The 27,123-nt window shown below is 38.2% G+C and overlaps 1 protein-coding gene across 1 annotated transcript in view; it reads left to right on the top strand.

Annotated features, from left to right (window-relative positions):
* DPYD (dihydropyrimidine dehydrogenase) overlaps positions 1-27,123 on the top strand; it is a 628,457-nt gene that overhangs the window by 149,427 nt on the left and 451,907 nt on the right. Inside the window, 1 exon segment of the mRNA XM_032217710.1 lies at positions 21,674-21,761. Coding sequence (XP_032073601.1) covers positions 21,674-21,761 — 88 coding nt within the window.

Below are 27,123 nucleotides of genomic sequence, written 5' to 3'. Positions count from 1 at the left end.
CCACGCCTTAAGAAATATGAATGTAAGATGTATTATAAATAACTAGGTGGTTGAATGAAAACAATAGAGATCCAGATTAGCTATCTCAGAGTTTTGTAAACCCAGAAAGTGTCATATAAGAAGAGTTGAGAAACTTTTTGACATTTTAGGAGAGGTTAGAATGACAGCAGGTGAGTTAATTATTCATATTGGCTCGGGCTGCATCATGGACGTCAGCAGACATAATGAATGCAACATTTTTGGGATGTTAAGAAAGAAAGGCAAAAATGTCCCAGTGGGTTTTACATCCTAGACATATCTTAAGCACAGTGTTGTCCAGAGGCGTGTCTGTGGTCATGTGGCAAGCATGACATCATGCCACAGCACAGAATATATGGCAAAACACTGAATGCTGTAACCTTCCTGCCTGTTTATATGCTGTACCGATTCATCTACCTGCATCTGCTTACGAATTACTAGATTGGCAGGTTTGGGGGTGTAGTGTAGTTTAAATTTTCCTTTCCTTTTTTAACTGTGCTGAACATCATCTAGATTTATACCATACCTTGTATGTATATGTATGTTTCTGACCTCAAATTATAAGGAAATTGCTAGCTATAGTTAGCAATTGTGATTAGAGTGGGTTCAGAGTCCGTATGTACAGTATAGTTCTGGGGCTTCATATCATCCATCACTGCCTTGATTCCATCCTTACTGTGAATATTGTACTGTATATAGTGATTGTAAATGATTGAGTGAAGCTTGGGAATCATAATTATTATGCCATACTTAATAGCTAGGTACATGAGTCAAAAGATCTAGTGATATATTACTGGCCTGGCACTGAGCACTCCAGTAACAGAAGAATGATTAAGTTTTCCCTAGATCACATGTTGGCAACTATTGTTGTGTGTGGCTCTTGAAAAACACCAATAGTCTGGTTTGTGTTTTCCAATTGCTGGAAGACTATTGTATAATCATCATCATCATCATCATCATCATCATCATCATCACCATCACCATCACCATCACCATCGTCATCGTCATTGAACATGATGTTGATTGCAAAGATGACAATTCCCCTCCCCCTGCACCAGTTTGAAGCCCACCTTTCTAAATTCCCTTATTCAATCCCTTTATTTGAAACAATCATCACTATTATGTTTATGTAAAATAAAGTTATGGAGCAACATGCTCATATGATTAATATAGAATGCATGTAGGCTTGCAATATTTGTGATAACTAATTAGTCATATGCCTATACCACAATTAGCCTTATTGAATAATGAAGATGTTCAGCATAGATTTTGTTGTTTCAGTTTGCTACATGTGATGTAGTAAAGAAAAGGAAAATGCATTGTTTTTAATAAGTTTTTTTTGAAAATTCAAAATGCTGCTATTTATACATCTGGATTTGTGGCAAAAAGTTTTAGGAGACATCCAGATTGAAGAGGAAAAAAACCCAACAGAGTCAGATTTTCCTTAGCTAATTCTCTAGATAACAGTGGTATCCTAGTGAAAAAGTTAATGTCTAATATCATTCATCTGGGAGCCTATTAGTCTTGGGAAACTGACAGAGAACAACTGGTCTCTAGCCTTAATCTGAAACTCTGGGGTTTCCTTTAAATATGTAAGTATCCAAACATAGGAGAATTGTACTTTTTTTGGCTGTAAATTCTAGGAGTTAAAACTAACCTATCTGGAATATTCTCAACCAATTTGAGAAGTTTAATGAGATTTGAGACTGAGAAATTATACATGACAGCAAAACATGTAATTCACTTCACTCTTTGTTGTAAGATCATAATAGAATATATATTTTGGGGAAGAAAAAGAACCAGACATACACACTGATTTAAAATAAAGTGTTTGTATATGCGTCTTCGTGCGCACTCATGCATGCATATGTATCTATATATCTGCATCTCGGTCTGAATCCTTATCACAGTGGAATTGCCTAAGTTTGTGAATTATACATTCTATTCCTACACAGATGAACTGATCAATGTCCTCGGAACCCATTTATTTTACAAAATAGTTGCATTATCTGGGGTCATATTCATTTTTGCCATCATGGTTTCTCATCTAACCATTATAATATGTATGCTGTTAGCATTTCTGTTTGGATTATCATGTTTAATTTGATCCAACAGGCAGGTTATTAGTAAGAGCCAGATGACGGAGCATTAAAAAAAAAAGCCCCATACATTGTACATTTTCCTTCCTGCATTGTTATTCAGGTCATATATCTGCAACATAAAGTACGCAAAGGTATATCTGCTTCCTGAAAGTGCAGTATTAGATTAGCGGTTTCATTTAACCTCTCAGAACTGTAATGACATACTCTAGTAATTACAGTTGTTATGGGTTCTGCGATAGAAACTATAGAGAGTATGCGGAAAGAAAGTCGGAATATTAAACAAGTCCTCCTGGATTATATCAAAGACCAACCACTGTGTGACCTTTTCCAGATGGCCTAGCTCTGTATGCCTATGACATCACAGCCCGGGCAATAGGAATTGTACCCTAACCTTAACCCTAACCCTAACCACCATCTAAAGCAGGTGTGTCAAACTTGCAGCCTGCAGGCCAGATGAGTCATGCGCTGGCTACGGCCACCCCTGGTGTAGCGAAGGGGGAAACAGTCACGATAAGTCACGTGATGACAATGTGATGCCATGAGTTTGACACCTATGATTTGGGGGGAATGTGGCTGCACGCTAAACCCAATCCTTGAAGCCCATTAAAAGCATGGTATTGTTAAAGCCACTAGACTTCACTTTTTATTTATTTATTACATTTATTTGCCTCCTATCTAATTCAAGTGAGCCTTAGTGGGTTCCAATAGTACAAATAGTCCTTGACTTATGATAACAATTGACCCAAGAATTTCTGTTGATGTTAAGTGCATTGCATCTCATTTTATGACCTTTTTGCCATCCTTGTTAAGTGAATCACTACAGTTCTTAAGCAAATCGTAAAGAAAATCTGGCTTTTCCCATTGACTTTGCTTGTGGGAAGCCAGCTGGGGAGATTGGTGATCTCACAACTCTGAGAAAGTGCAACTGTCACAAAATACATTGCCACAAAATATATGTCCAATGTCCCAATTTTGATCACCTGACCTGCAAAGTATGGATGCTGCAAAGTATGGAAGTATGAAAACTCATCAAAAGTCACTTTTTTCAGTGCTGATGTTATTTCAGGTACTCACTGAATGAATGGTTGTAAGTTTAATTTAATTTAATTTATTAGATTTATAGGCCGCCCAATCCCGGAGGACATGTTGAAGACAACATGTATAAAAATATAGATTATAAAAACATTAAAAGCATTGAAGTACATTTTAATGTTTAAAATTATTTTTTTCAGTAATGTATAGCTTTTAGAACCTTTATGTTGAATACTACAATGATTACCTGTGAGTTATTGATAGATGTGGGTCTCATAAATTTGGTTATCGACTTTAATCATTTACGAAACATAATTTTACTTTAGATGGAACCGTTAATTACCATACTGTTTTGAATGCTTAAATATTTTTTAAACACTTGGTTATAATAAAAAATATCCATTCATTTTAGTATATTATTGTTACATAAGGTAAATATGTAAAAATATGAACGATTCTAAGATATTTAGATTTTTTTTACACCAGATAAGGGTCAAAAAGTTTAGGAATTTGGATAGGAAGAGAAAAAAAATAAGTGATGAAATGTGCATTGTTAAAAGTGGAAAGTGGGAGGAAATGTAATTCCAATTAGAGTAGTTTTTGTTGAATTATCCTTTAATTTGAGGAATGGATCATTACTGCTTACTGTTATACTTGTAGTTAATGTATGCTTTTTTATAAAAACAAAAACTAAAATTTATAAATAAATACATATAAATAAATGAAACAATTATTTAATAAATAAATAATGTGCTTTTAAAACAATAATGATTTTGTATTTATTAAAACCCTTGAACACTTCTTTTTGGGGTGAAAAGATTGGAACAAGCGTTTAATAAATGCATAATCCTCCAGCTGCCTGTGGGTTGAATCGAGAAATGTGAGCCTGGCAAGAAAAGGCTGGATTGAAGATTGATTATTTGTCTAGTGAGATACTCAACAATAAGTCAGCCCACTGTGGTGTCATCTCACACCACTCTGATATAGCAATAAAAAACTGCACGGAGGTTCAGCCTCATAGTGATGGTATTGACATTGTTCTTCCCACTTCACCATCAAATATAGATTGAAATGCTAGTGTGGTTCTCCTAGTATAAAGACCTTTTCCCCGTATAATTTTTGCATTGTTATTTACCAGATTGTACGACAATGAAAATACTGGTAATTAAGAACGCCCAATTAATGTAAAATAATCATACATCTGTTAGAATAATAAATACACATTTATGTACATAAGAATTCCATTATTTTTTTCTGGCAAGCTAGACTGGAACCAATTAAAGAATAGCACTCAAGAATCCACCTTCTGACCAGATTAGATAATAACAAGACCTTATTATGAATATGATAAGTGAATGAATATGAATTACAATTGAAGTACATCAAATGCAAGCCTTATTTGAGTTCTTGTAGGTTCCTTAAAAGGGGTGTGGTAGCTCAGTGGCCAAGGCGCTGCTTGTCGATCCCTAGCGCCGTGTAACAGAGTGAGCTCCCATTACTTGTCCCAGCTTCTACCAACCTAGCAGTTTGAAAGCAGGTAAAAATGGAAGTAGAAAAATAGGACAGTGCTGGCTCATCTACTTTAAAACAGAGATGAGCACCGCCCCCTAGAGTCAGGAATGACTGGTGCAAGGGGAATCTTTAGGATCCTTAAAATAAAGCCCCTGTCAGCTCAGGTCTGTGCCTGACTCAAGTGATACAGTAATGGACCTTCTAAAAGTAATTCTTTGCCATTCTTAAAATTTCATACATGAAGAAATGATCTTAGAAAACGGGGGTAATATCTAAGAAAAGATATTTAAATCTAAGACTGTACCATTCCATTTGAGGCTTTAGATGTGAGATAGCATGGCTTTTTAAAATGGATGAGCATTCAAGTCCTGTAATACAGAGTTGTTCATTCAAAACACCATTTTACTACTTCCATGTGCTTCTTTCCTTTTGATTCTAGCCTATGTGATTCTAGCCTCTAGTTATGCTGGAGCTAAAGTAGCATTTTGGTTTTTATCCCAATACTATCCAAGGTTGGCACTTAGACTTTGTCACCAAGGGTAATCGGATGTCTAGAAGTGACTGGAAGCAGATGCAATAAGCAGGATAAGGATTAGAAATGGAAACAGAAGATTTCATATTGGATATGTCTGCCAGCTAAAAAATGGATGGATACCACCCAGCATTGGGAAAGGTTTGTGTTCTGATCCCCCTCTTCCTACACCAAAGCACGCCGAGACAAAGATACTTCAAGGATTTATTAACACAAAGACTAGACCTTGGCAGCAATCCAGCACAGACTAACCTTGGCAGCAATCCAGCCTGCCAAGCTAGCCACAATAGCTTCTCCAGCTCTAGTGAATACGTTGATTCCTGAAACGAGCGTGTGGAAAGTCATTCCTTTTATAGTCTTGAGAGGAGCCTAATTACCACCAGCTGAGTTCAATTATCTCCTGTAACTGCATAACTGTTCCTTACACCTATTATCCCTCCATTGCTGGGTATCCACGACCAACTCCCTTGTGTCCTCCCCACTGCTCTAATGCATGACGTCAGGATCACACTCCCTTGTCTCCTCCCCACTGGTCCAAGGCTCAGGCGCCTCCTGGTGGCCAACCAGCCTCTCTGCGTCCTGCTCGGAGTCGGTGGTAAAGGAGAAGTGGAAGATAATTCACATGTTCTATTACCCTGCGAGCTATACAGAGCTTGTAGGTCTGCACATATTCTCCCCATATTAGAGAGATTGCCAGGGAGGGCAGACCATTTTTATCTAGGCTTTCTCCTCCAGGACACTAACCCGGTTACCACGTATGCAGTGGCAAAGTTCTGTGCTGCTGCAATGTCCATAAGAAAAAAAATTGGCTACAGAAGTATAGTACCATCTTGTACCAATAATCTGGACATCCCTCTAACAATCTTTGGACCATTATGTTATTATCCACTTTTAATGTCAATACTATTTAATTATATTTTACATGAGCCGAGGTGGCGCAGTGGTTAAATGCAGCACTGCAGGCTACTTCAGCTGACTGCAGTTCTGCAGTTCGGCTGTTCAAATCTCACCGGCTCAGGGTTGACTCAGCCTTCCATTCTTCCGAGGTGGGTAAAATGAGGACTGTTGTTGGGGGCAATATGCTGACTCTGTAAACCGCTTAGAGAGGGCTGAAAGCCCTATGAAGCGGTATATAAGTCTAACTGCTATTGTTATATTTTAATGTTAATATTTTTTAATATAGTGTAAAAACTAATGTGTATTGCTGGTATTTGACTGTAATAAAGATTTTACTTACTTACTATAACAATACTTTAAGCAGCTCACATGTTCTGATGGGGAAGCATCCCCTAGATTTGGTAGTGAATGATTTTAAAACAGCTACAGCAGCTACAAACTGGCTGCTTCTGTTCCCTCGGCCACTTAATTAACTATACCCGTTTTCAATAACCAATAATGTCACATTTCTGTTTGCAAACCTGATTTGCAATGGGCCAAAAACTACATTGCAAACAGCTTTTCTGCTATTAGAGATATTTCCATTGATTTAGAGTAGCACTAAAAGAAAATGCTGCACCTTCATAATATTGAAACACAGGATGCAGTTGAAACAAAACAACATTGAGTTGATGAGTTGCTAAGATGTGCTGGCATTTACAAAACGGTTACAACTAATGCAATACTTAACTTGGAGGGATTTTCTCCCTTGTTTTCCCATACATTTTCCAGGAGTGGCCCACAAAGCAGTAAATCAGAAGGAATCTGGTAACACATTTTCCAACTAACACATATCATTGAAAAGTACACAATTTTATGAACATGATAGCTAGACTAACGTAGGATTTGAATTGTGGTAGGATGGTGGAGGGAGAAAACGGGAAGATACAGTAGGCTGGTTATTCAGATACAAGTTACATGTGACACAGATTACCAGAACTTCATCAATCATCTATTGTAATGTATTAAAACTTCATTGCTTTTGTTGAGACCTTCTGAAATTGCCTAAAAGCATTTGATGTACGTGAGCTCAGCAGCCTCTCATGCAGTGGTAAGGTCCTGTTTTCCAAAACACTCACACTTGGAGTTTTCCCATAGAATGGCAGGGGGAGGTTGAAGTATTAATCTACTTTATCCTTCTATTGAGTGTAGGTGTCAAAGTTGTGTCAATTAATTCTCTTTCCCAAAACTTGCCCCATGTAACCTTAGACTGCAGAGGGACATTGCTGGCATGTGGTACAGGGGTGGGTTGCTCCCAGCATTATTGCTGGTTTGGTACGCACAAAAATTTTGGCGGCCCGTAGGAGAACCAGTTTGGGGGCTTGGCAGGCCTGGGTGGCTGCTGGTTCCAGTGACCCAGGCTGCCAAACCACTACAGGTTCAGCCGAATCGGTCTGAACCGGTAGGAACCCACTTTCAGCATTCCTAGTATCATGTAGAATTGAATCAGAGTCCAAGGCAAAACAATCATTTTTGTTCCAATTTAATAAAGCAGATATCTTAGGCACATCTGTGTTAATCCCAATACTGGAAACGACATCAGAATTCCACCCAGTTAAAAGTTCGTGATCTTGTCCCCACACCCACAATCCATCACATGGTCCAATCTTCTTCTTCCACGCTGGCATCCACACCCAGCTTCTTCCGGTCAGGTGTACTGGTGCGGAGACAAAGGATGACCTTGGCTTCTAGTAAAGAATGAAAACAATACATTCCACAATCCTACTCCTGTCTATTCCTCCCTCCCATCAACTATACTAATGAAACAGCAAAATGAAATAAGAGAAAGTGTGGCAGGCCAAAATTCTAAAAGGAATAAAATTGCAGGCCTGACACCCACCTCTCATGTGGTGACATATATCACATTAGAGGAAGACTATGTACAGGTGCTTCTAATCTTTGGGGTGTACTTGTAGAGGCTGTGATTATGTTGGTGGTACAGGTGGAGAGGGGCAAAATAGAGATGTGGGTTTGGTGCAGGGTCTGGTTCCCATATTATCAAGTATGGGCCCGCCACCCAGTGTGAAAATGCAGATGGTGGGTCCATACTTACCTCCAGACCACTACTCAACCTGAAGCAGATCCTTACAATCAAAAACAGCAGTGATGCCTCTTCATAACCAACCTCCCTTCCCCTCCCTTCTCCATGCCTTACCCCAATTTAATTCTTACATCACTCTAGCCACTCTTTACACCTGATGAAGTGAGATGCAGCTCACAAAAGCTTTTTTTTTTTAATAATATGTGTTAGTTGGAAAAAGTGCTACCAGACTGCCAGAATCCTCTCTTTTTTTTTGCCACCATAGAACTAACTCAATTTTTCTCCTACAGTGTTCACAAAGCAATGAAAATTGAACATAAAAAAACCCCCTAAGACAAAATGTTTCACAAACACCCTATTATTTAAAAGCATGTCCTCCACAAACAGCGCAAAAGATATTTCTGAAGCTATGCTTATGAAAGAAAGAACTATTATCTTTCTTATCCTGTTACTATCAAGGAAAAGGAGAAAGGAAGGGGGAAAATGTTCCACTGAGATGCAGAGTGAGATTTCACCGACAAAGCTATGCCCTTAATGGAATTGGTTAGTATATAACTGGCTGCTGTAGAGTTTTTGGAGACTGTTATCTCCTCAGGTAGTGCTCCTTAACAGTACTTTAGGCTTTGAATCCTTTGAGAACTTTGAAAATGTCTCCCTATCAAGCAGTCCTTTCTTTGTTCCTTGTTTTTATGATTATGCTGTAGGTGATCTTCTTAGGAACAAGTTAACTTTACCTCCATTGATTTTAGCTTTGACACACACAAAAATGAGGATAGAGAAAGGTAATGCCTCAGGGAAGCAGACTTGTCAGAACGGGGATGTTCAGAAGAAAAATAACATAGAAAATACAGGGTTAGGAAGTTGCTATAGGAGGGGGGGAAGTTAGAAATTGGGACTGATTCAGATTGAGGGGAATCTTAAGACAAATGAATCAGTCTCGGAGTATGATTGAGGCAAGAATATAATTCCAATAGAATAATTGCAGTACTTGAGTGTTTCTTGAATGTATTTCATCTCTAAAGTCATTCTGGATGTTCTTCTTTGTTTATAAATAGAGCCGTAGTGGGTCAAAACAAGCCAATCTAAAGCAAGATTCTTAGGGTATACATAGCCAAACAAATGGTTTCTTGAAAATTCCACAAGCAAGACATTTTGTTTCCCAGCGAAATGTGCATAATTGTGTTTTAATGATAAAATATAACCATTACAACATTATATATCTTGTAAATGCCAGATTGAGCATTATAAGAATGGTTATCATCATGTAACTTCTTGTTTTGTAATTGTAAGAGAGAATGGGGTCCTAATCTGGATCAGAATCACTGATCCAGAGGTCATTTGTTTTTTAAAGAATCTTTCATAAATAGGTCCGTGCACATAGACTGTTTCTTCAAAGTGTGCATTTTGTGTATTCTAAAAGGACTTGGGGAGAATTGTCTGTCATTTCGCCTGGTGGTCCTTGGTCTAGTTTGGCTACCATAGATTAATGATAATGAAATTATATAGCCGTGATGGTGAACCTATGGCATGTGTGCCACAGGTGGCACGCAGAACCCTCTCTGCGGGCACACCAGCCGTTGCCCAGCTCCACTGTGCATGCGCGCATGCCTCCCTCTGGCCAGCTGGTCCTCGGGTCTCTGCTGCGCATGCAGGGGACACGGGTTTTGGGAACACATGTGCACATGTGGGGGGGGAGGAACACATTTGTGGGGGACACTCGCATCGCATTTTTGGGCCTCGCGCAGCACCCCTCGTGTCCTGTTTTGACTTCCAGGTTGATGCCAAAACGGGGTGCGGGGCACCGTGCGAGGCCAAAAATTGCAATGTGAGTGTCCCACACACATGTGCTTCTCCCCGCCCGCCCAGGGGGGGGGGTGTCACATGTATGTGTGGCAGTTGTGCACACATTTGGGTGGGTGGTGAGAATGCGGGTGTGTGTGTGAGGGATCATGTGTGCATTGCATTATGAACTGACCTCCCTACAAGAAGAATTTAAAGAGAGGTTTATGGCATACGCAGAATTACCAGTAGAAAGACAAAGATTGCCAGCATTGAAAATAGTGCAAAAAAAAAAAAAAAAAAGACCTAGCATCTGTAATTAAGAATGTGAATAAGATGCTTGCAAGGATTAAAATAATATTTATCAAACAGACCAATCAGATTGCCTAGAGTACAGCAGTGGCGGTTATAGAATAAATAGATATCGAAATTAGAAAACCAAAGGCAAAATCATATTAAACCCCAAAGTCAAAGATCAGATTGGAGGCCAAGTAAAGAAATTAATATCAGATGCAAGTCATTTAAAAAATGTGAAAGAACAAAAATTGAAGAATGTAAGTCTAATAAAAAAAAATATTGGCTTTGCAGCAGAAAATTTGAACAAGTTTTGGAAATAATAAAGTAAAAAATAATGGCAATAGCTGGGAAAATTCAACACTATGACATACGATTCATCCAATTTAACTAAAATAAGCTATCTCAATCAGATAAGAGGCAATTCTACCTATATAAATGGCAATAGAAATTCTGAACATGGAAAACCAAACAAAATGGAAACAGTCTAATTTGGGGGAGATCTATGGGAAACTCAAAAAGACTTTAATAAAATGCTAGATGGATAAAATAACATGAAGATGATTTAAGTAAAACCTGAATGGAAGGCCTAATTTTAACAGCAGAAATGTTTAAAAAGTGAGTGAAAAGGATTAAGAACTGGACATTTCTTGGAAATGATCAATTACATGGTTTTTGGCTCAAATCTCTAACTAGTTTCCATGTAAATATAGCTAAATAGCTTAATTTATTGCATGAAAGAGACGTCAAGAGTCGTTTAATAACTGGCAAAACTTACCTGATTCAGAAGACTCGGCAAAATGGACAACACCAGGAAGCTATAGACCAATGACATGCTTGCCTACAATGTTTAATTACTCAGAGGCGTGAACAACAATAGTATGATTCAGCTGATAGAAAATTCATAGGAAGATTTTTCTCAACAATAGTGAACAACATGTTGAGAACCAATCAATCAACTACTGGAGGAAATCTCACTAATACGGATTTATTTCTTTTAGTTTTGGAAAAAAAATTTTTTTTAATAAAAGGCAGTTCTCAGAGTGCTTGAGGCAGTTTATAATTACAGAATAAATAAAGGTAAGCTTTACAATACATAAAACATTTTAACACTGAAAATTGGTGTAGTTATTTACATAACTTGGGAAGGACAGTTTAAATATCTATCCCCGTACATTCTGTCTGGAAGGCAGGACAGAAAAACATCGTTCAACCAATACCAATGAATTATTTTGCATTCAAATTTCTTGTGAAAAAAATTAAAGAATGTTGATCACGAAGGAAGTAGAGAAGGAAGGGAAGAAGGAAGGGAAAGGAGAGGAGGATGGAAGGAAGAGAAAGAGAAGGAGAGATAATAGGAAGGGAAGAGGAAGAGTGGAGGAAAGGTAAGGGAAGAAGAAAGAGGTAAGGAGAGGAGGGTGGAAGGGAGAGAAAGAGAAGGAGAGTGGATAGGAAGAGGAAGAGAGAGAGCAGGAGTAGGGAAGAGGTAAGGGAAGAAGGAAGGGGAAGGAGAGGAGGAAGGGAGTAGGGAAGGGAGGGAAGAAGGAAGGGAAAGGAGAGGAGGATGGAAGGGAGAGAAAGAGAAGGAGAGATAGTAGGAAGGGAAGAGGAAGAGTGGAGGAGAGGCAAGGGAAGAAGAAAGAGGTAAGGAGAGGTAAGGAGAAGAGAAAGGGAAAATAAGGTGGTGTTACAACAGGCGCTAGGGATGGTAAACAAAGCAACCCAAACTGTATATTATAACATTTTAAATGGAATAACGAAAGTATAAGAATGGCAAAGAAAAAGAATAACCATGTGAATGTATATCTATAATTATATGAAAGAGAATAAATGATAGTAAGAATATAAAGCATAATATAGGTAAACAATATTTTGTTATAAATAGCTAAGGTAAATAAATATAGAATAGCACATAAAAATGGATAATGATTAAGGGGACCATGAATGCAAGATAGAAATGTATAGAAGGGAAAACACTAACTGTAAAGAAACCGATACGGAACTGCTGTATGATATACGATGGAACTTCTTGTTCCTATGTTGTTTTAAGTCATGTGTTTTTGTTGATGTGTTTAAAATAAAAATTAAAAAAAAAGAAATGCTTGGTCTACCCTCATATAGTTTGGTGTAAATTATTTCCAAAAAAGGATAAGACTTGTTCAATGAAATAATATCTAGGTATTGGTCAGCTCAGAAACAGTTTCTTGGTCCAACCAGATCAGCTCTTGCAGATGTTCGCAAATTCAGTATAGAAACCTGCAGGAGAAAAGCTTCTGCATGCATAATGATTTTTTAAATAGCTTCCATGTTGTCTTTTACCAGGACTCACGTAGTGATGCAACATGTATCGTCAGACAACCCTGGGTTAAAAAACTATTCTGGGCATTTGCAGCAGAGATAATAGGCAAAGAGGGATCACTCTCCGGATCAGTGTTGAGGGTAAAAAGACAAAAGGTTTCAATATCTTAAGCATGATTCCAGAGGCAACAAGTTAAAATTTTGACACAGGTCAAGTTACCCACGTAGTTACAGTAAGGGTTTATTTTAGGGCATTGTGTAGCCAAGATGAGACTGTCAAAGATATAATTTCAGCATTTTGAATGGCCCAGAAAGTATTTTATTTATTCCAAATGAACTTTGCATCCACTCAAGTGCAGTTGGTACAGATCAGATTGATTTCTAGTCTATTTGAGAACAAGAACAGTTATTTCAGAACAACAGTAGTTCAGCCATGTGGAAGCCAAAGCAGATTTAGTTATGCACATGAAAAATTTCCCCATTGGAGGGAAGGCTGGGGGGGGAGGGTGGGAGGGAGGTTTGACGAGGGGTGTTAGATTTTAATGTAATATGATTGCACATGTATACTGTCTTCTCTTATTTTTTCTTTAAAACTAGGATATGTTAAGTATATTGTTATGGAAGTATAAATACCATCAACATAGATTGGAGTTTGCTCAGAAGCGGAAATACCAATGAGAGGAAGAGTGGGAAACAGAAGGGAGAGGAAAGATGGGAAGAGAGGGATAGGAGAGAGGGTAAGGGGGGGGAAGATGAGGAGGATAAGGAGGATAAGGAGGAGTGGAATGTAGAGAGAGGAGAAGGAGAAAGGAAGGGGAAGTAGAGTAGGAAAGGATGCTGGAGGGAAGAAAGGAGGTAGGAGAGAGGTAGAAGAAAGAGGTGTATGGAGAGCAGAAGAGCTAATAATGGGTTTTTATCTTTTTGGGTGTTGATGATAAGAGGAACTGATGTAATTGCCACTTAATACAATAGAATACTGGCTATGTAATAGTATACATGTGATTGTATGTTATGAAAATGGAAAATAAAAAAAGTATATTCTAAAAAAAAAAATTCCCCATTGAATGTGTAGCGGTGTTCCATATTGGATGCTTGAGGAAAGGTTTTGAATTTGAAAGGTTTTGTCAGAAAGCAGGACTTACGAAGAGATCTAAAAATATCAGTTGGCAGCTATGCCTTTGACCATTCTACCATTGACTAAAAGAGGCATATTTAAGGCAGCCTTAAATGCTTATTTTTTTCTACGTCAAATCCAAATAGCCAATAGAACTGCAAAAGTCTTTAGATGGGAGATTCGTTGGACAGAAATGCTGAAATTAGGATAAAAATAGTTTCAGGTAGAGAGGCCACGTAAGTGTTAGCAAAGAAGAGGAAATGTATTGCTAAAGGATATAGATTTGCATAAAATTCATAAGCCATATAGCTGGCTTTTCTGCAGCTACAAATACAAATTAAGAAATAATTCTAAGCAGAAATACAAATCATCATTATGGGAGGATACTGACTCCTGCCATATAAATCATCTGTTACACTCTTGTTTTGAGCAGCTGACAATTTCAAAGCTTCCATTCTTCTTCTTCCTTATTTTTATATACTGTCTTATCAGCACTACTTTGAAGTATTTTACTAGTTTTATAAGGAGGGGGGCAATTAATTTTCTATTTTTTTAAATGAAAAACTTAGATAACTCAGGGTCACATCCAGATTGACACTGATATGTCATGTCTACTGATCTTTCTGAGGTTTTTTTTAATCACAATTCTAAGAATATTCCAAACTGTTCTTTTTTAGAGAAAAGAATGCATATTTAATTGCAAAGGGAACAAATGCATTTATTTTGCTTGAGACCGTTTCTTTTTTAAGAGGGTAGGAAGTAAAATTTGTCACTATTAAAAAATAGTGACAGGAACTGCAGCTTTGAGGTTACACAGTGGTGTAGTTGTTAGAGTGCAATGCTGCAGGCTACTTCTGCTGACTGCCAGCCAGCTGCAATTTGGCAGTTCAAATCTCATCAGGCTCAAGGTTGACTCAACCTTCCATCCTTCCAAGGTGGGTAAAATGCTGAGACTGTAAACCGCTTAGAGAGGGCTGTAAAGCACTGTAAAGTGGTATATAAGTCTAAGTGCTATTGCTATTCGCGTGTTTGCTAATTTATTTTTCCCATGTATGTCCTATGATTTTCTTACATTTACATTGGAAGGCTGGTATGTGTAGGTCAGAAAGCAACAACTTACTTGTTGCCTGAACAGAAGTGTTTTTGTGTAATATTAAGTGAATAATGGACGATTCTGTGGTGTTTAAAATTTAAAATTTTATAGCCTCCTTGCTATAGGCAAAAACATGTAACAACCAGCACAATTATAACAATAAAAAGAAAAGTTATTTGCTTTTTTGTCTGATTCAGTGTTCTTTGTTGCATTTTAATTGTCTTATAGTTGAAGCAGAAATGATCTCTTCAATGAATAGTGATTCAGAGTGCATTGATTACAGTATACTGACATTTAAATAGGACATACAGTCCATTGAACAGGAAACCTGTGTACTTATTTTTGACACTAGTAGATTTTTCCCCACTATTTCTCATCTTCCCAAGTAGCTGCTTTTGCTATGAGTGTATTGTTGAGTGTATTTTCATAAAGAAATAACTTTTTGTAAAAGGATTTATTTAAAGTTATTAAGAAATAACTTTTTGTAAAAGGATTTATTTAAAATTAAAATGATATGTGCTTCTCCAGTGTTGAGTATATACACATTCATAAATTCATAGTAATTATAGTCCAAATAATTTTTTTTACAAAAATTTACAATAGGTTTAGATCATTAATTTAGCCATCGTCTTCCTTGATCTAGTTTGGATAGAGTACTTCTCTTTTCAAAATAATGTGGAAATAAATGTGTGGGTTTGGATGCTGTATATGTTTATGACTTTCGAAATGTTTTCTTTCATTTTTCCTCAGAATTATTTAATTTAAATGATAATGCATCCAGTTCGAAAGACATCAGAAGCATGAAGTTCAAAATAATAGAAATTTTATAGAAAAAAATATCATTGTTTCTCTGGAATAATTTACATAGGTTATAGAGTGGTTTGTTTGTTGTTGTTGTTTTTTGTAATTGTTGTTGCATTTCTCTCCAAGTGTAGAGCCATGCTTGTGATTTCTCACTATATCAATCATTTATAGCCATTTAGGTAATAATGTTCTAACATGCCTCTCCTACTGTCTTATTTTATGCCAGTTCCTTGGAATTCTGCACCTTTTGCTGTTTGGGAACAGTAAATGCACTCTGTAATATCTATTATGGCATGGTCAAAGGCTAATTTATTGTCAAATAGAAAAAAATAGGTCAACATTAATGTCACTTGATGATCAAGACCCCCTCCCCCCCCAAAGTTTAATAAAACATCTCGCCAGCATGCATCCTGCACAGCGTTTGATATTTTATTACAACTGCAGTACCTGGGCTGTAGCAGTGGTGTAATTACTGAGCTGTCAGAGTGATAAGTGGGATTAATGGCGGACTGATGCACTTTAGTCTGCAGAGTGCTCTGAGAATTGGAAGATGGTGTTGTTATAAGACTCTGTCTATACTGGCATATTCGCAGCACTTCCAGCCCCCCTCCCTTCCCAGCCAATGCCACAAATTTCAGGCTTGCATTGCCCTGCCTCATTAACATTTGACATTTTCAACAGCTGTTATTTATGAGCCAGCTCCATAATAATAATAAAATAAAATATGGAGATGTATAGTGTTTGGTGAAAGATGCATAATGACGCCATTATACACGTGCCGTAGTGCAAAATATATATATATATATATAATAATAATGGCTTCCTGGTGAATCTTGATTTGATCTTGTTTTATTTTACCTTTCCTGGTTGAATCTAACAGGCAGTTGCTTTGAATGGTGATTAGTCTGGTAATGTCTTCCAAGATTGTCTACTTTGACAAAATTACATTCCTCTTCTCCTTTGTTAGAGGATCCAAAGAGGCTTACACATTGTTTTCTCATAAATTTGAACTTTAAAGTCGAATTTACCTATATTTTATTCAAAAGGTACCTCTCACATTGAACCATATTCTCCTCTTGAACGTTATGGTACTTCTGCATTTTCTCAATTCTGTTTTGAATATCTTTTTACTCTCTTTCTTGAGTAAAGATTATATTAGGGATGAAATACTCTTCTTACTTTTCTTAAAAAATAAGTTTACCACCTCACATTCAACATCTGATTATAAATAACATGACATGATTATTATTTGAATAATCATAAGAATGGTCTGAATGTGGGAGATTGCTACTCACCACGTCTTAAAAAGTATGAGTTCGTACTTTATGACATGGTATTCTACCTCTTAGCTTTTAGAAAATGCATGTTAATAACTGTGATACTTGGAGCAAGTAAAACAGAGCAATTCTACAGTTCCTATTTTCCAGATCAGTAAAATTTTCTGGAAAGCGAAGGAATACTGATTTGCCAGAAATCACCTCATTTATTTATGTCTGACTCTACTGCTCTGCCATTTTGCAAGTAGAGAAATAGATTTAAAAGAACAACAGCAAAGGAATGCTTAGATCAGAGTGAAGTTTATTAAGAGCAAGGAATCTTATAGATTTTGATTAAGTTCATAAGATGGGAATAAGTTTGCATTCTTCTATAACCTTTTGAAGATTGATCATTTGTCCCTGATTGTTAAAGATGATTTAACAGAACCTGCTCATGCCATTTCTATGTGGCATGATTTATCTTACTTCAAATATATCTTTTGGGTATGGGGCAAATGAAAACAATATATGATAAACCATGATATCAGTATTATGGTTTGGAACCTTGCCCTGTGAATTGAAGATGGCTGCTCCCCATCTCTAACCTTTAGACTTTCTATTTTTCTTTTCAAAACATGCCCATATGATCCTTGTTTTTTAGCTGTTGTTACTTTAGTATGAAACTCCACCAGGGCCAACTTTGTTTTGAGGTAACCCAAACAGTCCCAAGTCTGGATAAAGTGAGAAGGGTTCTCCAGATTATAGAAAGATTAGAACTACAGAAGTCCAACAATTTACTTACCTTGGTAGCAGGGGTGGGTTGCTGATGGCGTTACTGCCGGTTTGCAATGTGTGCTAGATGCGCACTGCGCATATGTGCACTGCGCATATGTGCGCTGTTCAATGTAAATTGTTCTGTGTGCATGTGTAGAACAATTTACCGTGAACTGTAAATTCACGCAGTCACTAAAATTCAAAATGGTAGCGCCCATGCGGCAGCGAGGGAACTGGTTTGGGGGCGTGTCAAGCCTGGGTCGCTAGAGCCGAGGTGGCGAAGTGGTTAGAGTTCAATACTGCAGGCTATTTCAGCTGACTGCTAGCTGCAGTTCAGCAGTTCAAATCTCACCGGCTCAAGGGTGACTCAGCCTTCCATCCTTCCGAGGTGGGTGAAATGAGGACCCAGACTGTGGGGGCGATATGCTGACTCTGTAAACCGCTTAGAGAGGGCTGAAAGCCCTATGAAGCGGTATATAAGTCTAACTGCTATTGCTATTGCTATTGCTACTGATTCTGCAACCCAGGCCTGAATTCCACTACCGGTTCGGCCGAACTGGGCCGAACCGGCAGCAACCCACCTCTGCTTGATAGCATTATATCTATATGAATGGAGGTACACATCACAACATTAACCATCAAATTGGAATGGCAATGGCCGTATTTCAGTGCATTCGCCCAATTTGGTCCACACAGCCATAAGTATTACTACAAAACTCTTCAAAAGTGCTGTTATACCTGATTGTACTGTTATAGAGACTAACTTGATTTTGCATTTAATAACTGCAGCAAGACTGTTGGTGGCACAATACTGGAAGAAGGAAGATTTGCCTAATATTCAAGAATGACTAATATTTCAAGTATGACTGAGGCAACAAGGAATGACATAATCTGTTTAGAGCTAGCCTAGCAAAGAGGAGTTAAAGCTCAAATGATAAGAGGATATTAATTTTCTACTTTTAAGTTTACTTTAGAATATTTTTGTTAAAGATTTATACCCTGTATTGGTTCTGGGAAGTCGGGGGAGGGAAGGTTGGGAGGGGTGGGGTTTGGGAGGGGAGGGGAGGGGGAGGGAAGTAATCATTTGTAAAAGGTTTTTTTTAAAAAAAAAATTCAATTAAAAAAAAGTGCTGTTATACCAACTGCAATATGTATTTGTGGAACATGGAAGTGTACAACCATAATTAAACAGTTAAATGTTCTCCAACAACACTGCTTGACAATCTTCCACATCTCATATTGTGACCACATCCCTAAGGAAGAGGTACTACAAAGATTAGTTTTAGAACACCTATTGAGTGTGAATGAACATCAAATGCAGTTTGTTGACCATATTTTATGCATAGTGCATAAAACCAGGTGCCCAAACACTTAAAAGGAGTTCTTAAGATTACTGCTATCCCTTGGAACAATGCCAGAGATGCTGTAAATGATCAAAACCAATGGAAAATACTTCTTGGCAATGTGCTCTGTATACGATCTAATGATGATGATGATGATGATGATGATGATGATGATGACGACGACTCTAGTATGATCTCCTTTGATTGCAAGTTAAACCATAATTTAACATTACTGTAGATTATCCAAACAATTCAAAGTACACTGAAGATGTTTCCTTGAATAGGGACTGTTGTAATATAATTCCTTGTGTAGGTGTGTGTCCCCCATGGCCCAGTTCATAACAGGGCATGCAGAGTCACGCTGAACCACACAGGAGAAAACAAACTCCTAAAATGCCATAACATCCTGATAGTGCATAACGTAACATTCTGAGATGTGCCCTACCATTGACGTCCAGGATTTGACCATATATAGACTGAGCAGTAGATTAGAAATTGTACTTTTACAGGCTGTTTTTACTCACATGCTATTGCTCCTCCTGCCTTTGTCCTATCTCAATAAAAGGGGCTACCAGACCCCCAATCTGGGTCGTCGCTCCATCCCGAGAAAGGTTGTGTCCTGTCTTTTCTCAACATTGGCCTCATGGACGAACCACGGGAACGTTACATTTGGTGACCCCGATGTGATTCGAACACGCAGCCTTCTGACGAACCACGGGAGGGGACAAAACTTTTGCAATCAAATTGCTAAGCTCGGAGCTCAAACCAATTATCCAAATCTATCAGAATTGCAAACCATAGCCTGAAATTGATTTATTTGGACATACTAGTAAACCACCCTCTTGAGACTAGGATCGCTGTAAGTGCAGAGCTTGTTCAAATGGCAGTACAGGTAGTCCTTGACTTATAATAATTCATTTAGTGACCATTCAATGTTACAGCGGCACTGAAAAATGGGATTTAAAACCGGTCCTCATATTTACAACCTACAAAGCATCCCTATGTGATCATGTGATCAAAATTTGGTCACCAGGAATCCAACATGTATTTACATTGGTTGCAGCATCCTGGGCTCATACAATTGCCATTTACAACCTTACTAGCCAGCTTCCGGCAAGCAAAATCAACCGGGAAAACTGGATTTGCTTAAGGACCACATGATTCACAATCACAGTGATTCACTTATCAACTGTGGCTAAACAGATTCTAAAATTGGGTGCCTCAACAATCGCCTCACTTAAAAACAGAAATTCTGGTCTGAATTGTGGTTGTTACATATATGACATAGATTAGTGCAGTGTTTTTCAACCTTGGCCATTTGAAGATGTCTGGACTTCAACTCCCAGAATTCCCCAGCCAACGAATGCTGGGAAGTCCAGATATCTTCAAGTAGCCAAGGTTGAGAAACACTGGATTAGTGTTAACATTTTGACACAAATAAGTATATTGATTTTTTTTTGCTCTTTATCCATTTTTTAAACTATTGTTAGGCAATATTGTTATTGCCAATATTTATGAAAGTTTTATATTGTGGAAATGCCCAGAATAGAATTAATATTGTATACATCTTGGGCAGATGTGTTAACCATTAAGCCACAAGGTTCTCCTCCTTTATCATGGCTAGCTGATTCTGCCCAAGATGTAATACAGCACAGGTTCTAATCCCAGTAAGGGTATGGCTAGCTGATGAGAGCTAAATAGCTTGAAATAGATCTATACTAGTCTCCCTTTATTTATTTATCAGCACAAATACAACAAAAATGTAACAAAGGCAACAGTAAAAATATTGGGTTTCTGTCTGGATGGTCTCTTGCGACGAGCCGATGGACAGAGATAGGAAGCAGTAAGCTTCCTCCCATATTTGGGCATACCAGGAGCTGTGACACTAACTATATATATATATATATATAGTGTGTGTGTGTGTGTGTGTGTGTGTGTGTGTATGTATATGTATGTATGTATGTATGTATGTGTGTGTGTGTGTGTGTGTGTGTTATATTTGTGACTATATATATATATACACACACACACACACACACATACATACATACACCAATTTTTAATTACTTCCTTATTAAAATTATTTATCAACAACAAAATATCTTTATAATATATACTTAGAGTTATACATTATATCACCAATCCTCTATCAAGTATACATAAATTCATTGTTATCCTTATCCATTTTAAAACAAAAGTTCTAAAGTATTCAAGAATTAATAATTCTGAATTCGGTATATCTTATTCTCTGTGTTAGATTTGTTCTGTCCTCTTCTGTTTTTGATGGAATATGCTAAAAAAATGTTAAATGTTAGGTGATAAAAAATAGAAAAACAAAAGAATCATCTGGACTCTGCAAGCTGGGTAGGGAATGCGGTGACTTAAAACCTGCTGGCTTAGTGCTACATGTTGCTTTCGCCTGTTTGAAATAAAGACTCTGCAGAAGAGTGTCATCGCATAATACAAATCATAACAAATACATTCACTGGGGAATTGTATTTTATGGGTGGTTTGCTTTTCACTTTCAAGATTTGAATGATCTGGGATCAGCTGCCTTGGTTTACCTGTCTGTGACATGGGGATAATAGCACTTACCCATGGGAACCCTTTTGAATTTCTGCCCGAACAGTAGAGTATTATTAATTTTTAGATTGATTAGCTTCTGTCAGGTACATGGAAAAATTGTATGTTGTTGGCAGTGCTTTGTGCTCTAAGTCACTCTAACTCATTTACTTTCCTCCCCAGGTGCTTAAAGTGTGCAGATGCTCCCTGTCAGAAGAGCTGCCCAACTAATCTAGACATCAAGTCATTTATCACAAGTATTGCAAACAAGGTAAAAAAAAAAGGCAGAGAAAAAGAAAAGCAGGAAGAAAAAGAAATGAAAGGCAAAAGCTGCGGTGGCTGCAGTTGTTTTCTATGATTGAATTACAGCCCTTATCTTTGTGTGTAGCTTAATGAAATAATGTTTGGAGCAGCTATTACAAAATTTAGCAGACTTTTCTTAATTGCATAATTATTCTTGCTACTTTCCTGCGGAGATACTGCATGCTAAATACATAGCTGGCATATAGTACATTGACTCTCAAATATCTTTCTATGGGTTTTGGTTTTAATATATCTTAACGGATATTGTTTTGTATTTCATGTGTTTGTGTGTGTGTATGCTTGTGCGCATGTATGTATGTATGCTTCTCTGTGTACACACATCAGTGGTGGGTTTCAACATTTTTTGGAACCTACTCTGTGGGTGTGGTCTCCTTTGTGGGAGTGGCTTGCTGGCCATGTGACCTGGTGGGAGTGGCTTGCCGGCTCTCTCTCTCTCTTTCTCTCTCTCTTTCTCTCTCTCTCTTTCTCTTTCCTTCCTTTTGTCTCTCTGTCCCTTTTTTCTTTTTTCTTTCATCTCTCTCTCACTCTTTTTCTTTCTTTTTTTCTTTATTTATTTATTTCTTTCTCTTTCTCTCTCTCTGTGTCAGTCTGTCTGCCTCTCTCTGTGTGTGTGTGGCAGTGGTGGGTTTCAAAATTTTTTGGAACCTACTCTGTGGGTGTGGTCTCCTTTGTGGGAGTGGCTTGCCGGCCATGTGACCTGGTGGCAGTGGCTTGCCGGTCATGTGTTCTCGTTCTCTCTCGTTCTCTCTCTCTTCTCTTTCTCTTTCTCTTTCTCTTTCTCTTTCTCTTTCTCTTTCTCTTTCTCTTTCTCTTTCTCTCTCTCTCTTTCTCTTTCCTTCCTTTTGTCTCTCTGTCCCTTTTTTCTTTTTTCTTTCATCTCTCTCTCTCACTCTTTTTCTTTCTTTTTTCTTTTTTCTTTATTTCTTTATTTCTTTCTCTTTCTCTCTCTCTGTGTCAGTCTGTCTGCCTCTCTCTCTCTCTCTCTGTGTGGCAGTGGTGGGTTTCAAAATTTTTTGGAACCTCTTCTGTAGGTGTGGCCTGCTTTCCGGGTCCACTGGTGGAACCTCTTTTAACTGGTTCGGTAGATTTGACGAACCGGTTCTACCGAATAGGTGCGAACTGGTAGGAACCCACCTCTGCTACACATATACATACATAGACATATTGTACTGTATTCACTATCTGTTGTATGTTCTATAATGTCACTATATAGGGATATTTTTTAAAGAATGGGACAGTTAGATACTAAGTGGTAGTAAGCAGCATCAATTTCAGTTATATGGATGGAGTGAAACTAATACAGAGAATATTGAATGGCACCTGGTTTTAACCTTGATTGTATGCCATACCAAACTATAATCTTTATAGCCCTTTTCAATTTTGGATGGTTACCCTGTAGGAATTGGATCCCAGAGGTTGAGAACCTGTAGTAACTTCTCTTCTCCTTTGAGTCAGTTGGAATTAGCTAGTAGGATATATGCAGCAGAGGCTTTTTGAAGTTGAGAGAAAATCTCCATTAAATCCTGGTTTTCTTCTCTCCAGATTGTGTTTATTTATGGTATATATTTTTGTTAGGTTTCTGATTACCTTTATTTCATAGCTTAAAGTGCATGTTGTATTCCTTTCTCCATTGTTATTCTCAGTGTTATTCAAATAGAAAGATAATGTACTAAAACAAGCTCAAAGATAACGTAACTGAAGTACAGTTATATTGATAAACTTCCACAGATCAGTATAGGCAAGAACTGGGTCGCCATGGTTCTACTCCAGCCTTTCAATCAGTATACATGTTAGAATTCACCTGGCACTATGAGCATCTATGGATGGCAGAGGTAGGTTCCTACCAGTTCGCACCTATTTGGTAGAACCGGTTCATCAAATCTACCGAACCGGTTAGAAGAGGTTCCACCAGTGGACCCGGAAAGCAGGCCACACCTACAGAAGAGGTTCCAAAATTTTTTGAAACCCACCATTGGTCCTTGGATATGATTATTCTCCACTATCATGCTCATATTTATAAAACTCAGTGCCTCTGTGAAAGGTAAGGATGACTACTGCGTTTGTGGTGCAATCAGAACATTGCGTGTGTTGAAGTTGTTTTAACGCAAACCAAAGATGCCTTTTAAAACACAAGTTTACATCATATTCTTATGCATGCCAGTACTGTGTGTGAGGTAATTTAAGGTGGTTCTGACAAGTGTTGTCGGCATCTTCATATCCAGTCACATGGGCGGCAAGCCACTCCCATCCGGTCACATGGGCGGCAAGCCACTCCCACAAAGGAGGCCACACCCATAGAGTAGATTCGAACAATTTTTGAAACCCATCACTGATGGATGGGCAAGGGGAGCAGATGACAAAATGTTAATGACAATACCATTATGTGAATCTTTTGACTTACCTACTTTCATCAGATGTTGAGATGCAAGCATGTAATGGCAGCACTTTCAGGATATTACTGATTTTAATTTTCTCTGATAGAGCAAGGCATTCCCTAATCTTTGGATTCACTCTCTACACTTACTGAGTAGATGGGGAAAGATAATAATGCATATAAGACTTGGATCTTGGCAGGAGTGGATTTCATATTTTTTTTACTACCGCTTTGGTGGGCATGGCTAGATGGGGCATGTGACTGAATGGGCGTGGCCTACTTGATGTCCCTCATGCACCTTCAGTCACATGGCCTCCCTCACCAAGCCACACCCACAAAAATGGCAAAAAGTTTTGATTGGGGGTGTGTGTTCCAGCTTTCACCCAGAGACTTGCGCCACACCAGGAGGCTGAAGTTGGAATTTCTTTTTCCCGCTATTGTGTACCTTGGCAACAGGACTGTTTCTATCTGCCTCCTTTTCCAGCCAAAAAACATGCCGGCAACGGCAGTGGCGATTGAACAAACCGGTTTGGGAGTGTGGACAGGTTGCCATTACTACCAGTTCGGAAAAGTCTGCCAGATTTTATTACCCCTTCAGGCGAACCAGACCGAACTTGTAGGAACCCACCTTTGAATCTTGGGAGGATCATGATAAGATGTCATCTCTGCAGCCAATGATATGATCCTGTTCTAAATTACAGTTAGTCCTCAGCTTACAACCATAATGGAGCTTGGAATTTCCATCATAAGTTATGATGGCCATAAATCAAGGTACCCATGTAACCAAGCCTGATTTTATGCTCTTATTTTTTTGTGTGGTGTTGTTGTTAGGTGAACAGGATAATTGTAAATCAGATCAATGTATAGAGCCAAGGTGGCACAGTGGTTAGGGTGCAGTACTGCAGGCCACTTCAGCTGACTGTTATCTGCAGTTCAGCAGTTCTAATCTCACCGGCTCAAGGTTGACTCAGCCTTCCATCCTTCCGAGGTGGGTGAAATGAGAACCCAGACTGTGGGGGCGATATGCTGACTCTGTAAACCGCTAAGAGAGGACTGAAAGCCCTATGAAGCGGTATATAAGTCTAACTGCTATTGCTATTGCTATATGACTGAGTTTTTTTTTAACCAAGAAAGCTGAAAACTGACCAAAAGGTAATAAATTGTGGTCACATGACTGTGGAATGATGCAATGATAAATGATCATTTGACCAGAACAGGGTTCCTAAATAGTTTTTGGTGAGTGGTTGCTATGTAACTAGTTGTTAAGTGATGACTACTTGTACTACTTTCCGTGATTCTCTTTAGAACAGAAAAATGGTAGCTGAGGATTCAGTTCCAGATCTGTCAAACCTGGAATATAATTGTGACTTAAATATTATATAATCAAGAATATTGTACCAATTCGGTTCCTACTATTTTAGTAGATTGACAATATTATTTACTTAAAAAAAAAATACATAATTTTAACATATCAGTTCAGTCAACTGTGAGAAGGGTGAGGACCAAGAGAATGTATCTCTATGATTTATATCATACAGGGGAGTCGTAGAGTTGTATATGCAAGGAATTCTACTGTGGATTCATAGACTCAGTTTTAACACAGCACAATACAGGAGGCTATATAATGTATTGCCTTTACTTTGGAAAATGAGAAAGTGCCTTAAATTTTAATATTAATGGTTGTTGATTGATGAGTACATTCCCCGGAGTCCCTGTTTTCTGGTATATAGTGCATTTTAACTCCGGACCATAACACATCTGGTGGGAGCTTTTGCAATAATGATGCCATTAGTCTTAGAGGTACAAAGCTGTTTTGTTTGTCGCTTATTTATTTGTTTGTTTAATTTATATGCCCATATATATATAATTTTGTTTCAGTGTAATGCCATGGAAGTATTAACTAGCAGCCTTGTTCCGCTCACATCCTGAGCGAGTTGCAGACTTCAGAGGTTGGACCAGTGCTTGAGATCAAAGGAAAAGCAATAACATAGATGGGGTGGGAGATACTATAGTTCTCCCCCTGTATATATTAACTGTCTACGTGCTAAGAAAGCACCCACGGTTTTAAAAAAAACAGACCTGGATGTGGGAGGTATGAGAAAGTACAGTGCTCAGATTCCTACTCCATGTTAGTGGCTTTATCATTGCTTCCTAAACAGGGTCTCCCGTGAAATAATAAAGAGTTTGTAGAACTCTCAGGTATTCATTTAAGCGGCTTTCATTATAACACTCCCCCCCTCCTTTCTTCTTTTGCTGGAATATATAGCAAATGCATTCTTTTGTCAGGTATTTAAGAGCTTTATTGTATGGAGTGTGTTTTGCTGGAAAACTACTGTAGCAATCATAAAAGGTCAGGGATTCTTGTTCTCTAAAGCCTGAGGCGTTTCAGATATTTCCCGGGCGTGCACAATGTAGCCTCTTCTACATCGCGTTTCCTGTAGATTTCAAATTGGCAAGAAAGGGAAGAATACTTTTCTAAGTGGAGAGGGTAATTGAATTGCCAGTCTCTGCGATTCATGCCTCAAAACTCTTAGAGAAAAAGATGCCACTCTATTGTAAATTAGTGCGGTTCTGTACTAGCCCAGGCCAAAACTTACTTTTCATCCCTTTTCATGAAAGAGGATTACATCTCTGCCTCCGAAAGGGTGAAGACTCCATTGGTGTGTCTTTCCGGGGGGGGGGGGGGGTAGGGGAGTGCGGGGTGTGTGTCTGCATAGTCAAGTTCACACAGTTGAACTCTATCTCAACAGATGAAACATACCTTCAGAAGCCTCATCCTGTGCCAGGTGCTTTGGGCGGTGGGCAAGCCACAGAGAGGAGAAAGACAACAAACATAGAGTTTGCCCCGGTACAGATCATTTGCTACTAAATATCAGATGTGTATAAAAAGATTTTTCTGAGAAGCTTGAAGGGATCATAATTTATTCATGCTTTC

The sequence above is a fragment of the Thamnophis elegans genome, chromosome 5 (genome assembly GCF_009769535.1).
Source record: "Thamnophis elegans isolate rThaEle1 chromosome 5, rThaEle1.pri, whole genome shotgun sequence".
NCBI classification, from domain to species: Eukaryota; Metazoa; Chordata; class Lepidosauria; order Squamata; family Colubridae; genus Thamnophis; species Thamnophis elegans.
The sequence above is the reverse complement of the archived record's forward strand: the minus strand, read 5'-3'. Positions and strand labels throughout refer to the sequence as shown.